Consider the following 16,336-nt stretch of genomic DNA (forward strand, 5'->3'; position numbering starts at 1 on the left):
TCTTTTCTTCTGATATTATAGCGTATTTTAATATAATTACAGGTACCATTTATGGGCTATAATGCTGAACATCCATACTGAGTTTTTAACTAAGCTGAAAAGTTTTGAGTGCTTTTGTACAATCCAATCTTACTTGCTAATGAGATCAAATTTATAAAATTCACACTTTTTAACTAAAATGTCATTTTATTATTATTTTTTTTTACAAAATCCCACATAATGAAATGCCTTTGGCTCATGGAGGTTTGTAAATCGTGATGTGGGTGGTATTATGCTGCATGGAGTATAATTGTTACATTTGTATGGCATGATAATCCTTGGACTTGTATAATGCATAAATATTAATGTTTTTGTAGCACGGATATTCAGTGCACTGCACAAAATACAGGGGTGTATTGATCTGTATACATTTCAGCTAAACATTGATTTAGCGTATAATGTGCACAGTTATTGATCTATACAAGATGCACAAAACACTTAGCTCAGCTTATACTACATGTACAGTACATATACAGTATATCCGTCTCCAACCAAGATCATGAATTTTAACATTAACAAAATTGCTTTTAACACATTTAGACCTACAGTTGCATTTACGTTTAGAATAGTCAATACAAATGCAATGTATACCCGGACCGTCAGCTAGGTTAGAGTACACACAGCCTCAATTAGTTTCAAAATTATAACCTGCGTATCCAGGTTTCTACCACAAAATAAATTACTGTAACCAAATCCAGGCGTAATATGAGGCATTTAATTAAAGTTTCCTTATATTATGCAACGTGTTTGTGCAATGATGATTAGTTTGCACTTTGAGATGGCAGGGGGTGTGTTGACGGACATTCAAAATTAGAATTTTATCTTCCTTGGTGCAAAATCTAAACATGATGAAAAATAGTTAAACTGGAGTAAAGAATCTGATTATTTTGTTTATTATTATTGTTATTATTATTATTGTTTATTATTATTTTATTTATTATTTATTATTATTATTATTATTATTATTATTATTATTATTATGCCTTTTTAAATGCCCTGCATAGATAGCTGGTCATGATACAGTATCCAGCACTGGAATAGGGCACGGGACCAAATTGTCAGTGAAACCTCAATTAGTAGCATCATTCTTATTTATTATCATGATTATCACCTTTTATTTATATAATGCCAGCAATTTACACAGCTCTTCTTACAGTACACACATTAAAAGGGTGTGAAAAAAGTAGAACTAACAGATTAAGACAAAACATTACAGTGAAGAGGTCGCTGCTCACAAGCTTACAATCTATTCTTCCTTATTCTTCATTACAATGGTATAGGCAAAGCGAAATAAGAAATTTAGTTATACTCAGTCTCTAAGTGTAACGGTGTCTGGCTGCTTATGTGACCACTGTGACTAGTAGCCTTCAACAGAATAAATCTTTCTTGCTTGGTTGTCATTGCAAGTAGAAGCTGAACTGCTTTATAACATCACATGGACAGATTTTCCGCAACCCAGACCACCAAGCATTTTACTTGTGCAGACAGTTCAACTATATATTTTAACACTAAGCTGAACGCCACCTTATTACACTCATGGAAAAATCCTTTAATACCTGTGACAAAGCAGTCTCGAAAGCTGCTGCCCAAGAAAGAGAGATATAGCACATGGGTTTATCCTTATACTGGAAGCAAATATATGTACTGGATCGTCCAGGTATCAGTGTCCTAAAAAATGAGTGATGGCCATGCATTTCCTGATAGAGTTGTCTTTATTAAAGCGGACATGTAGCCCATGGCATTGCGTAGCTAAGGGGAAGGGGCCTTGACTGGATGAGGAGGTGGTCTTAGGATAATGGGGTTTAGGGACATTGATTAAAGGATTTTGAGAGGTCCTGTATAAATAGGTCCCTCCATTTTGTAACTGTTACTCCTAACCAGAACATGGTGTGATAAAGGTGCTCTTTCATGGTTGATTTTGTTGTTGAGGTTATTGGTGGTGTTATATGTATGAGAAGGGGCAGGGCTGGTGCAAGGATTTTTGCCACCCTAGGCAACATAAAACATAATTTTGCCGCCCCCCTGGCTCCACCCCTACAAGCCCCCCCAACTGGCTGACTCCCTCCCACTCTCCCCCATAGTGACCCGCGAGCCGTGGCTGCACTTCTAATGAATGACCGCGACCGGCAGTTCGCGGCTGCAGGCTGCACAGCTGCCAGTGCCCCCTCCAAGTAGGCCAACTTTGCCTATAGGTGGCGCCGGCCATGAGAAGGGTGGTGTCATTGTCAGGGGGATGGTTGGAAAACAATGGGGAAATGTATGCAATTTTTGGTGGCAATTCTGGCCACCACTTTGTTGTGGTTTTGTTTCCTATGCATATTAAAATATGTGGCCAATGTGTTGTGTCCATGTGTTTATTTGTTTGGGGGTTATGGTATTGGGAATCCAAGCTCATGAAATCGATGATCCCTCAGTCATGCAGTCTTCCCTGCTTGCTAAATAAAGCCCTATGAACAGGTCCGACACATAGGAGCCAACATGACTGAAATCTACAGGCTGGTCCTTGGTTGTTTCTAAAAGTGAATTACATTCTCGGCTTTGTGTAAATATATAACATTTTGAGGATAATGTTGCCAAACAAAATGCAGCTAATACCGTTATAATCATGTTTGATCATTGTGTGATTGAGCATTAAAATAATATAGCCCTGAGCTAGCTGATTTTGTCACTGCAACAAAATCACAAGTAGCAGCCCTTCCAGCAAACCCAAAACTCTCACTTAACCTTCAAGCACACACAGAAGGGCGAAATTCACGCTTAAGCAATGGCTACTGTGGCCCATGTCAGAACACAACCACACAGACATCGCTGCTTATATGGTTTACAAAGTAGTTATATATTGCATTTGTGTCTTTAGCAGTTTTGTAGTAGTATGGAATGTAATTGTATCGGCAACGTCGACATTGAGATCATTTTCCATTAAGAAAATGCCTGTGACAGTTCACACGTGTAACGCAATTCTGCCAACTGATAACTGGGTCTCTATTTTCTTTTTCCTTAAACCATTTGTATTAGACGTAATAATACGATTTTGGCATATTTCAATTTATTATTATTATTTAAATTATTTGGTTAGCTATCACTTTGTATCCCAACCAGTGAGATAGTTTTGGAAGCATTTTGGAAGCAAGGAACTAATATGGCTTAAGATGGCAAAACTAACATAACAAGTTCCTTCCCTGTCGTCATATCCCTTCTCCTGTGTCACAAAAGCGGTTTGGGTCAATTAAGGTCCACCAAAGGGCAGTAGTTAATTAAAAGCAGGGGAGGAATAACATGATTTTTATATATTCATGGGATATTTTATATTAAAGTACCTTTTTACCTGTCCATCTGGAGAATTGTAAGGTGACTCCTTGGAGCTAATCCTGCCGTGCCTCTTTACATAGTCTTACATATATTCAGGTCATTGAAATACAAACTAAATCTCCATGTAGAAGCAAATGAAGGCCACTGATATACAGCAGTTACTCAATATAACATCAGAGATACTGTGCAAATAGGATTTTATATTATATTTATATTTTACAGAATAATTGCGCAGCCTCTTGGCCTCCTACTCTTCTGCTTGAACACATTTTGAGACAACAACACAACTGGTGTCTTTTGGTAATTAGACAATAGAAGATTTCACCAAGGTGTTTTGCCTCTTGGTGAGCTAACTTCATACCATTCCCCTTAAATGCTTAATTTAGGGGGGGGGGAAAGACAATCTTCATAAGGAGTGGTCATACATTGTTAGGTGATTAATTTACAGATTTTAACTTTATTGGCTTTGGAAACTTTTCAAGATCATTCTTCAGCAATGACTCATCCTTTTCCCCTAAGAATTGAGGTCGTAGAGCCAGCCCTGATGCACTCATGGTAGTCATCTAAAAAATAAATTATGGTTTTGCCTCTGCCAAAGTAGCAAAAAAAATACACTCTGTAAAATGTGTTGTAAAGGACAGCAATCATTTCATAAATGTACCTAACACCTAAGTTTTGAATTTAAATTCTTAACAGTTTTTCCTGAATGCCGTTGTCCTTTTATAATAAAGGTGACTTTTTTATACAAGCCAAATTCATATACAACATAATGATTCAATCTTTAGCTTAGAAATTGAACTTTGCAGGCTCGGAGGGAATGGACTTAATGGATCAGTGAGTTTGAAAAGGCAGTAACCTTCTTTGCTTCCAAATATTTCCAGTGACGGCCTTGTTAATGTCAATTATAGGATAGCTGTGGGATATTTGTTCTGAAATTATTGTTAGAGTATTTAAATCATGCACCGAGAGGTTTCTTAATACCCAAAGTGTGAAGGAATACGTGAAGGAAAACTACTTAACCGAGATAAACGTAGACGTAACAGCTCCATAAAACTCTAACACATTTTTATCCATTTATTAACTACGTTAAATATATTCTAGTTGCTTATTGAACAACGGTAGGACTGGGACCAGAACAAAATTATCAAGTCTGGGGTATGGAACCAGTGCGTTTCTTTAGTAAATTACATGCAGTGAAGACATATCCTTCATCTTAACTTTTTTCAATAAATCATGACTCCTAGATACTGTTCAAGCAGACTTCTAATGTTTATGAAGAATTCATGAAAACATTTTCTTTCACTAGATAGTTAGTTGTAGGTGAGTATTGGCAAGTTGAAACATTTCATCTCACTAGTTTAATTTTTCAAGGGTTCTTCCAAGTGGGCCAGATTAACAATGAGGCTAATGCAGAAGAAGCTCCAAGCCCATGTCTCTTTACTAGGCCCATTAGCTCAACAACAGCCACAAAACCAAATTTTTCATGGTATATAAAATATCACCAATAATGTAGGCTATTTTAAGACTGGTGATGGGAAGGCAGTAGGGTACTTATTGAAGGGGAGACTGTTTGATCCAAAACCTTCCGTCCCTCTTTTCTCCCCGGATATACCTCTTTTCTAGCATCTCAGTTTGCCGGATATGATTGTATATCAGAGTTGTATGGTCCAACAGGAAATGTGTATTTTAAATGTATATTGTAAATAAAATACACTAGTCTTATTTTTAATTATGGATTATATAAATCGCTATCAAAGATAGCTGAAATAGGTCACAAAGTCACATAACTTTTTCAGTAAAGCCCCAACCCCTAGCCAAGCCTTAAACCACAGCTTGTAAAATCAACCATTTGAAATGTTGGGAGATATGAAATCGGTATTTCACCTCAGGCTACCTCACTTATAACTCAGTGCTTAGTAAATAAACCATAGTGTAGAAGAAACAGGAAGTGCAATAGGGTGAAGCATTTAAGTTGGTTAATATGAGCATTATTTGGCACATCCTTAGAGACTAACCAATACTCACGGGTTACCCTCCAGACCAAGCAAACAATAAGCTCAGAGGACACCTGTACACACAATTCAAAAATCTGCCAATATTAAAATAATCCATTACGCAAATTGTACCTAGTGCACAAGGCTGGAGTGGGAATGACTAGGTGGCCAAGGCACTACAAGGCCAACTGCTGCCAATTGACATACGTGAGGCCAATACGTGAGGCCTGCCAACACATTGTTGTTGTTTAGTGAAACGTTCCATTGGTTTCTATGGTGTTACTACATTAGAAACTTTACACCACAATTGCTCATTATACAAATCATTCTGGAGGGCCATCTCCTAACCCCAATGCTGAAAATGTTGAAGCACCTCCTAAGGTTCATTTACTTATCTAATAACTTGAACTGTCATTTAAGTAATTGAACAGTGCTTCACATAGACATGGTTTGTGGCCAGGAGAGATACAGGGGCAGTGGAGCAGGCCTAATTTGCTTCACCGAATCCAGAGGAAACGCATGGGGCATGACTAACCTTTTAACTGATACTGGCTAACTAGCCTGTTATTAAAGCTTTATATGATTTAATTACACTTTAGTGCTGAACCTCTAACTACGAAATGCATCGGAAGTAATTGTGCTTCCAATACTTGTGTGCACTGACTGTGATCCTATAATGTCAAAGGAAGGCCTGCACGTCTCGTAAAAAAATAAAACCTCTGCTTAGTATTAAAAAAATAATCGGACAGTGAAGCAAACCCCAGTTTACCGCACAGCTAGGTTTATGGCAGTTTTAAACAAACCTGACAAAAATAATATCCATTATGAATTTACCAGGCATTAGGAAAAGAGCTAAAACAAACAAAAGCTGGTAATATTGACTGAACGATAAATCTTTTGTGCGGGGCCTTGAACTCTCTTAGAAGGACATGCATGGCAAATAAAGCCGCGTGCGCAGGGTGCTTAGTGTTCGTCAGAAAAAAAACACTTTCGATATCTGTCATCTAATTTAAATTATGATGACTTCAGCATCAGTTAACAGAATATCTTCGCTGGGGGAACACTCAGGAGCAAGGAGAGAAAGCAATCCAATCTGGTGGAAAAAATAAAGATATCCATGATAGGATGTTAAATAAAACATTGTGCCTTCTCAGCAGGTAGCTGCCTTTTTACTACTCCCCGGTGGATTGGTCTGTAGGTAAACTTGCATCTTTTGCTTGCTGACAGATGACCCCTTGATATTTTAAGTGCTTGAAGCTCATAGACCTCTCGATGACATACTTTGTGCTAGATTCACATCTACTTGCTATCATCATACCGAATACTATATATCACTATAGGCTATGCTACAGGGAGCCATCATAAAAAACAATTTATGTTTATCAGTCCCTTCTAACTCTGGATAATATCAGTGGCAGGAGATGAAAACCGAGTTACTTTCCTGAATTCTACAGAGAAACGTAACTTCTGCATTATTTTGCCAGAAGACCCGCCTAACATGTGAGGTTTTATTAGTGCATTTGTTTTATGTGCATTACGTTTGATACTTTTTATGGGATTATGGGCTTTCCATTTCAATTTATTTTACAAATGGATATCTTGATGGAAATTCTACACAATCTCCCATTCTTTAACGGGACAACACCGGTGAGAGAAAAAAAAATGTGATAACCCAAGTTTGGAATTTATATCACATTAAGAGGCACTTTTATGATAAATGTCACATACAAATAACTTTTGTTCAATTATTATTTTAGATCGTTATTTTTTTTATTTAGATCAATTTCTATGGTAACCAAGCAGCTTGCATAATTCTATTTATCTAATGATCTGTTCTCAGAGTAAAATCATTTAGCCGCCAAAGCTGTTAGCGTACGTTTATTTTTTTTTTGTTTACAAAATAATTATTTTGGGATCATTAGTCAGAGAGAAAGAGAAAAAAAAAAGCTAAGAAGCTAATATACTCTAATGTACTTGACAATAAATGTTTTATATTCAGACAAACCAGGAAAAAAACGCTCTGTGATTAGTTATTCATTTTTTATTTTGCCTGATAAGATGAACTGTACTTTTCCATTTTAATAATCAAAATAATCAAACCTGAGAAACAACTTGAGATGAATACAATTCTTTTCCTTAATAGATCACAATTGAAAAGGCAGCATGCCTCATTATACAGTAATGGTTTATTGTAGATCTATGTTGTATTAAGGCACATTTTAATTAATGCATTTAATAATTTGTGTGGGGCAAGCATTGTGACATTAGCAAAGGGGAGGGATTTCAGAATAAATTCCCCAATATCTCTTTTAACTTTGAAAACCACAGCAACAAAATATATAATTTTTACATAAACAAAATTTATTAACATATTATAGTACCTATAATAAATGGGAATAGTAAAAATATTTAATTTTGTAACAATTTATTATTTCTTATTCATTCCCTAGACATGGAGAAAGATTCAGGGAGCATAGTGATAATTTGCAAATAAATCAAGAAATCTGTAACTCTTAAAGAGACTGTCCAGTGTCCCAGGTATGCTCCTGATGTACATTAAGGAACTTTGAAAGTATGTTTATATGCACTTAATATAAAACTGAAAAAATAAAAATGTATGATGTATCTTGAGGGGAAGCTGCAGTTCTAGAGCTCCATGCCATGGTCTCCTTCACAGTTCAATGTTTCTCCCCACTGATTGGCTTACTGAGCACTGACTGGCCATAAGCATTGCATGTGGCCACAGATGGTTTTGTCAGTTTTCAACAGAGAAACCATGACAATGTAAAGGGACCACTCAGCTATCGTGTGCATTAAACTTACATTTTGGATTTTATGGGTTTTTTTTGGGGGGGGGGTTGAGTCCTTCATTTGAGTCTGAAAAAGTGACAAGTTAAACCCTTATGCCTAGGATTTCATGAAAGCACAACATCAAAATGTTGCCTTGAATTTAATATCACTTGAAAAAAAAAGAAACTGAGGTTATAACACATGAAGAACACACACTCTAGAATATAACATTCAAGAATATTTAATCATCGGACAATCCAAAAAGAACAATGAGTTCTTGGCACATTTCATAGCTGCTTTAAGGCAAAAAAAACCCCATAAAAAATCTTTCTGATACTATGTGATCAGCATTTAGATAACCGACTAATTATGTTTTCCTCTCCTTGCAGAAAAGGTTGTGCTGCACAATTTAGACTCCTCTACCCCTAGAAGGACACGCTTCTGATTAATGTTGCTGACACATTAGTAATATATATATAGAATTTCATTTGAGATGGATCTTGGGTACTTTCAGTTCTAATGTGATGAAATTTAATTACTAAGCAAAACAGTATAAGTCATCTGCAATCCCTTTTGCGTAAATATACAAAGCGTTCAATACTAATGATTTTCATACCTTTAACCTTATTACGACAATATCCTTGTAAAACAGAATCATAATCCCGGATGTTGAACTGTAGACAGTAGGCATTCACCTTACGTGTGGTCGATTAAATAAGAGTTATAGTAAAATGTTAACGTATAGGATAGAAGCTAAAAACATTTTTTGTTTAACAGTCCCGCCTCTTCTAGCGAGTAGCTTTACAATGGACAGGGCTAGCCTACTGTATAGGTGGGCCCCGCATGTGTGGATGTGGGGATTTCTGTACTAGGGACAGGGCTGGCCACACGCAGCGGCAGGGTTAGCTCGAGAGGGCATGGCCAAACCCTACTTCCCATGCCAGGTGAAAGTGACCAGGAGACCCTGGGCAGCAAAAAGCTTAAGAGTTCCTAGGTATGATGAAGAAGGCAAGGTACATGTTCCCGCTTCAGGTACATTAGTGAGCTTAACAGCTTAATCTTCAGATCATTAAAGAACACAATGGATTTTATGCACTAAATTGGGAGTTTGCTAATCAGTTGTGTTATTAACTAGCCAACTTTGCAATGTATTATGGAGAGATAGAGCTGGCTCTGTATAACATCTTGGCATTCAAAAAAATCTCCCCATATTAACTAGGTTTCACCATTGTTGGTACTTCTAAATGCACTATAAAGTTTAACATGAAGTCGGGAACTTGAGTCAGCAGCTCTCTTCCAATGTTGCCTGCAACCAGGGTGAATAAACCCCTATTGTATTAACAGTTTAAGAAATGATTAGACAGTTTTAATAGAGTGTTATAGCCTTACTATTCTCAGCAGAAGAGACCGTACGCACAAACCGAACATGCCATATGGTATGTTACAAATGTTACCACAATGTACAATGAACCCTTTGCTCAACTGATTAATCTGCGGCAATAACATATGTCTTGTATCTTCTCTAAATGTCTTTCACATAGAACTAGTAGCTTCTGTAACACAGGGCAGGACTTCAGTCTAACACATGCGTATGTTCAGAGTGATCTAGGCTGTGGTGTATATATATATATATATATATATATATATATATATTATTTTTTTTTTATTTGTTGTCGCAGTGTGTTACTTTATAGCTGTACCTACACACTAGAGGACTGCATTGGGAGGCGGGTCCCGCCAAGAAACTTGTGGGCGGTCTTGATGGGGTTGTGGGCGGGAGCGGGCGGTCAGGCAATCCCGCGCAGTCCCGCAAGGCTGCCTTCTCACTGCTCCCTTACAGTGTCTCCTATCTTGTGTCACGTGATGTGACATCACTTCCTGTGACTCCGCCTTATTCCTGGGCGGAGCAAGAGAAGAGACGCTGTGAAGGATCAACTCGAGGGCAGCCTTGCGGGACTTTGTGGGAAATCAGGTAAGGAGGCGGGCGTGATTGGCCACAAATGTGGCGGGAGCGGAACACCCACAAAGCGGGAGTGGGCGGGAGGGGGATTAAAAACAGCGGGAGCGGGATTAAAAAAGCAGTCCCGCGCAGGGCTCTACTACACACCTTATCCATATCATTTCATCGTTCAATTTGCTGTGTTTGTCAGTTCAGAAATATTTTAATTAATTTCAAAGCCGCGGCCTCCTTGCATCGCAACAGAATGCACCAAACGTGACAGGTTATTTAAAAAGCAGTGGAATATTAAAGTAAAAGCAATATATGTTCCGAAGCCATGACTGTAAACGATATTACTTCCTTGTAGCCTAGTGTTAAAATTGGCATTACAATATACGTCACTATGTAGGACTGCTGGAATGAGTTGTCTCGTAGAAGTAGACATTATTACTTCTAGGAGTGACACTGAGTACTGTAAATGAGTAGTGGCCAATGTTCCAGTTGTGGTCTTGCCTGGACAGATAATAGGACCATCTGGATTGTTGTAACAGTTATCTATTCCTTCTAACATTTATTTGCGCTGTGCACCTCACAGGGTAGAGCTAAAATGCTCTGCGTGTAGTCATTTCTATTTTTCCATATCGTGATAGTGAAAACTGCGTTCAGAACACAAATAACTGTCAGAACCAGAAAAAGAAGCAACGAGACAAAAAAAGGTAAAACATTATTTTTCGGCGTTGCTGTAGTTTGGAATTGAAAAGACCCACAAGAGATACAAAGCGACTGACACATAATGTTCACTTTGCTCTTTAGAAAGTATTTTGTCTAAAAGAGAAAAAAAAAATGAAATGTCAGTAGGAAAATTAAAAAAATCAATTCTACACAGATCTTATTGAATGGGTCTGCTTTTTTGATCGAGTAAAGATGATATTTTATTTAAGATGCATATTTCATAGGAAAATATATGTAATATATGTGATCTGAATGTTTTCCCTCTTTCTACGGATTTTCGATAGCTCTGCAATGTCTGCATTTTGTTGCATGGAAAGAAGCAATCCGTTATGGAATGCTGCCTGCCCCTTACTTCTACTTTTAATCAGATCGTTTAACTCAGATAGTTTACAAGCGGAAATTAAGTAGATAAACAGTGCTTTATTGGCATTGCCATAAAGAATAATTTTAGTGTGCTGTTTGTGCAAGTCCCCCAAAATATCACATGCCTCCCGACAACGGCAGCCTTCAGGACGAAAGTTTATTGGGGGGGGGCAAAGTTTTCTTTAATTCTAAACTAGATTACTATATACAGCATGGTATTTAAGACTCTATAAAAAAAAAAAATTCTCCAGGAGACTTTCCCTTTAAAACCATACTGCACTTTGTAAATTGTCATTTTTGCACCTAGAAATTCTCAGACCTCAGGCTGCATTTTATCTTGATATGGACACTTTCTCTCATGTGATTTACACTCAATCACTTTCTTACATGTGCTAAAAAGTGATTGCCTTGAAAGTCTTGAATTAATGATACATTTATGTCTTGCCATCTGATAAAAAAAAGGATCTTAAATCCTAACCTATTTTTTTTTTAATTTCTCCTTGAAAATTAACCGTTTATGTCCCATTCTGTCTAATGTGCTTCAGACGGCTTTTTACAGGAAGAAATCCAAGGCCTTGTCAGTTCTGCAGTTTATAAAGGAATTGTCTCTCCGTTACTACGGTAAAAGAGCTTAAATATATGATGTGGTGTTTTGCGTCCGTCAGCTTTTATCTAAGATCCAAATTCAGCAGTGCGGCTGGCAACAAGCTTCCTCTAAATATTTATAATGGTAAAATAGCAGTCTCAATACAACTGTAAATATATTATTCATTGGTTTAGAAATAAAATGTAATGGGAACTGATAAATTTTCTTTTATGTATCTTTTTAGATTTTTGAGATTTCTGCACATACGTTTCTCACCAAGTGAGGAAGGGTAAGGGTGTCATGATGGGACCTTGTCAATGATTTCACTCAATCAGACCAGATGTTCTCGACTCCCAGCAGGCAGGTCACTTATTCTCTTTAGAAATTAGAATTCTGTTTAAAGGCACTTTCAAAAATGTTCACTAAGGGTTTCAGGAACCATTGATTGCATTTTTGTTGGCTTTCAACTGTCAGTTCTAAAAGATCCTGATGCCTTCAACGTCATTACGTGGAAGGGCTTACAGAGCTTCTGCACTGTTTGCATGCACCATCCTTGTAATACCTCTATAGAATCGCCAGAAACAATTTAAATGATATTAATACATATCACATCTAATACAAGTACATATATACGTTTTAACCCCTTTGAATCTATATTACGTACACCCAATGGAAACTAGTACAGTTAGCATAACAACAACCTTTATCCTGGTAACTCAATTAGCTTGGTTTGTAAAAATTTGTGACTTTGTGGGTTTGTGAAATCCATGTGCAAAGGACCTGTGTTTATTTTAAGAATTGGTTATTTTAAAAAATGAATGTCTAAAGAAATAAATGGAGAAGTAAAAAAAAGATAAAAAAACCAGGATTGTACAAAGAAAGCTATTATTGTCTGTAAGGAGCATAACTACTTATCTGCCTGCAAGAACCTGATCCCATTCTGTGCTCGTTTTAGAACAGTTTTTTCATGTTTGATCCCATGTCAGACTACTTATTATGCCTTGCTCCAGGGCCCTCTTGTTCAGTTAGATGAATGATGGGGTAATGTTGGAAGTTACAAGCAAAATTGCTAAGCATTGTCACTATGCATTTAACTTTAACACCAGTCTGACTCACGTCCTCCATGTCTACTTCGTGTTCCCTACTGTCTACCCTCTTTTTCTCTTCCCTCTCCATTATTGAACAATGGTCTTTTAATAAGTACATCTTATGAGGAATCTTCTAGCTCTCTTTCCTTTTTGTGCTCATGTCTCATTCCAAATGATCCCTAGTCTTAGTCCTTATATACATATTACACAACAAGATCGTCAATTGTGTTAATATTTAAAAATGTAACTTTCTGTTGTAGTGCATGTGGAAGCTATCATCTTGCTGGTATATGATATATATTTTATTTGCTGCCTCACCCAAAATACTGATTGTTGGCTGCATTGGTCATCTTATTCCCAAATGATTGCTGTATGTTTGGCTCCTTGTGTGGGCTATCATCATTACTTATATACAGAAAAGAGTCATAGAGAACAAAAACACACCAAAATACACAAAAAGGCAAGATCATGGCAATTTAAGGCAAGTGATATTTCTATAGCACCCGCTATTAATGCATTTTGTATGCAAAATGCATTTCTTAGAACAGTTATTTTTATTTTAGACGTGTGGTAGACTCTGCCAAAAAACATCTTCATCATCTGAATCCACAAACAGCGACTTTATGGCACAGACTCATTTATTGCTTTTATGGGCAGGCTCTGCCAATTTCCTCCAGATGCAGCCGCAAAACATGAGCCAGGACCTACCAGGCTTCCACTGTCGGATCACATGATGTCGCGCCACGTGACTCCACTGAGCTGCTGCCAGCCAATAAGAAAAGCAGCTGCTGGACACATGACCCGACTCTATTGAGACAGTTTCTGACCACAAAGATTGGCCATGCATAGAGCCAGCAAGTGAAACACTAGGTGCCAGGATGCAATTTCTAGTGGCCATGGTGACCTAGCATTTGGGTTTTGTCAAGCCCCATTTTAAAGGTCAGTAACACATGTCGTCAATTAGTTGATCTGCTACATTCCTGTAAACATAATCTTCTGACTTATACAATATTACATATATTTTTGCAAATTTAATTCCATTGAGCCAACTAAGCAAAACATGCAATCACGACAATACAATAAGTAAGCCTTAGCCTGTGTGTGCTTGGCTGATTGTATACTGACTCACTGCTTGTCTTCAAGAGACATGGATGACTCAGTGGCCAAGGCACTTAAATCCCAATAACAGTGATTTTCATCACAGAAACACAGGGTTGGCAACCCCATTTTCCTCTTAGGCACAAGCAAGGAGAACAGCTGAAGGACATCAATGTCTTTCACAGCAAACCGAGCACAGTGCCTTGTTAGGAATGTATAAGCTTCAAGCCTCCGCATACATGCAAGATCAATAGGATTTATTTACTAAAGTAAATTGAGGGGGAATACAAACATTTCAGCTTGCCTACTTCACTATTACGTTTTTCTGGCAAGAAGGGCCATTTTGGCCCTGTGTATTTGCCCTTGATTGCTTTACCATTTAACCCCTTAAGGACAATGGGCGGTCCCGAAACCCATTGAAAACAATGCATTTTGAGCCCGTACATGTACAGGCTTTGTCATTAAGGGGTTAATGCTGAATAACATGCCTAAAAAGTAATCAGCTTAAAATGTGCTAAAAGTTTGCACACCCCGCTGAACTGCTTAGGTGGGGTTGTATCAACTCAGCTCTAAATAATCTTAATTTAACAAGGTTTTCACTTCTGTTATATTTAACGGTAATTGAATTGAGCCCCATGTGTTATATCTTCTATAACGCATTATACTGTATAGTACGACATATAATGTTTTTTGATTTGAGGTGGCGCCTGTAAAAACCACATGATCAATAACAATATGTTTATAACCCACTGTCCATTACAATTTCTTTTAAGTTTTCCAGGTGTGATTTCAAAGTGAAATGAAATACAACTATAACTCCAGAGGATACAATATGTAATGGACATATTCTGTGCACCAGCACCAAAAATTGTATTTTCGGGTTAACAAAATTGCACAGCTTAGTATTAGTTACTGCTACTTATAGATTCTCCATACTTTACATGAGATAATTGCTTACATAAAATTTGGCAGATACATCCTTTAGAAACCTTACCTTGCCAACGTACTGGTAATCAGAACCAGTATATTCTTCAAGAAGGAAAAATTGATTCCACATCCAGCTTCTTTTTGATCGGCTCTTCTCCATTTCATTTTGGTCTGGGATTGGATGGTCCTCCTCTGTTATTGGTTGGGTGCTGATAGTAGTCCTTTCCGGCAGTGGAGTTGCAAAGCCTCTCTGGGAATGATTAACCCAGACCAAAAGTAATAGCCAAAATCCGAAAGTTCTCATGGTGTAGTTAGAAAATATTGACCACGACTCATGTATGTGCGGATCGTTCTTTTTAATTCACAAACTGTGTTTCTCCAGTGGTGGTGGCATCAGTTTAGGTCCATTTCCAGATTCCAGCCATTCAATTGGTATCTGCTAAAAAATTCAAAGGAGAACGTCGTCACTTTGTGAACAATGTGAACAGTCACTAAACAATAAGAAGAACAAACCATTAACACAGAAACACTTTTAAAATAAAATTAGAAGTTGCATTGATGTTGCGTAGTACCAGCTGATTTTATGGAACTCATAGCTTGTAATGGTAAAAGTTCCTCTGAGCCACAGTCTGATGTATAGTCTCATTTTGTGATGTATCTCTGGGTATTAGCGATAATTTTACAGCGTGGAGTCTGTTAGTACTTGTAAAAGAAAATAATTGGCACTTGTGATATAAAGAAGTTTTGTTGGAGCCTGTCTGTGTCAATTTAATGAGAAGTTATCAGCAATTTTTATTTTTTTAGCACTTTCAAAAATGTGAGTTTTAGAACTAATTAAGGAAAAGCATATATAGACGCTGTTGACTTAAAGTTAATGGATGCTGGGGCATATGTTGCCTTTATGTTCCTGCCAGCCCTTCAGGGCAGAATAGCAACACGCTAAGGAGCTGCTTTATAGTATTAAACATTCACCAGTCTGGGTGTTATAAGGCGTATTTAAAAATCTTAACCTTCTTTTTATGGTATAGAACATTGTGAAAATCCACGGTAACAACACAAGTGCAATAACCAGGTTGATCAACGCCACTACATTTTTTACAAATAGAATAATATTCAACCACTCAATTTTAGTAATGAATCACCTGCCAGCTCAGGACTCATACGTTTCTACATTATTTAATGTATTACTAGAACAAGACCGAATCCATACAGAAAGTTAGCATTATATAAAATAATCGAAAAGTCTCTAGACGTAGAATGTAAAGGATCTCCGCGTTCCAGTTGCACTAATAATCATGGGTTTTTTTACTTTCAACCTGTCACCCAGCTGCAGGGTCATCCTAAATCTGCCAAAGTTGGAAGACCTGAAACGTGCCATTGTCTACAGCACTGCAATCCTCCACTCTTCTCCTTGTGTTTCCATCGCATCCTCACTCTCTCTGCCCTATTAGAAGCACCATGACATTAATAC

The 16,336-nt window shown here is 37.4% G+C and overlaps 1 protein-coding gene across 2 annotated transcripts in view; it reads right to left on the reverse strand.

Annotated features, from left to right (window-relative positions):
• The window catches only part of LOC149302551 (cadherin-6-like), a 53,590-nt gene extending 38,421 nt beyond the window's left edge, over nt 1-15,169 (reverse strand). Inside the window, exon 1 of one of the 2 annotated variants that reach the window (XM_089482285.1) lies at nt 14,933-15,169. In XM_089482285.1, the coding sequence (XP_089338411.1) occupies nt 14,933-15,169 (237 nt within the window). The remainder of the gene's footprint in view (nt 1-14,932) is intronic. The other variant, XM_089482286.1, reaches the window with a different exon arrangement.
• Nucleotides 15,170-16,336: the final 1,167 nt, after the last annotated feature.

Source organism: Sceloporus occidentalis, unplaced genomic scaffold (genome assembly GCF_023333645.1).
Source record: "Sceloporus occidentalis isolate IW3139 unplaced genomic scaffold, rSceOcc1.0.p SCAF_18, whole genome shotgun sequence".
Classification (NCBI taxonomy): domain Eukaryota; kingdom Metazoa; phylum Chordata; class Lepidosauria; order Squamata; family Phrynosomatidae; genus Sceloporus; species Sceloporus occidentalis.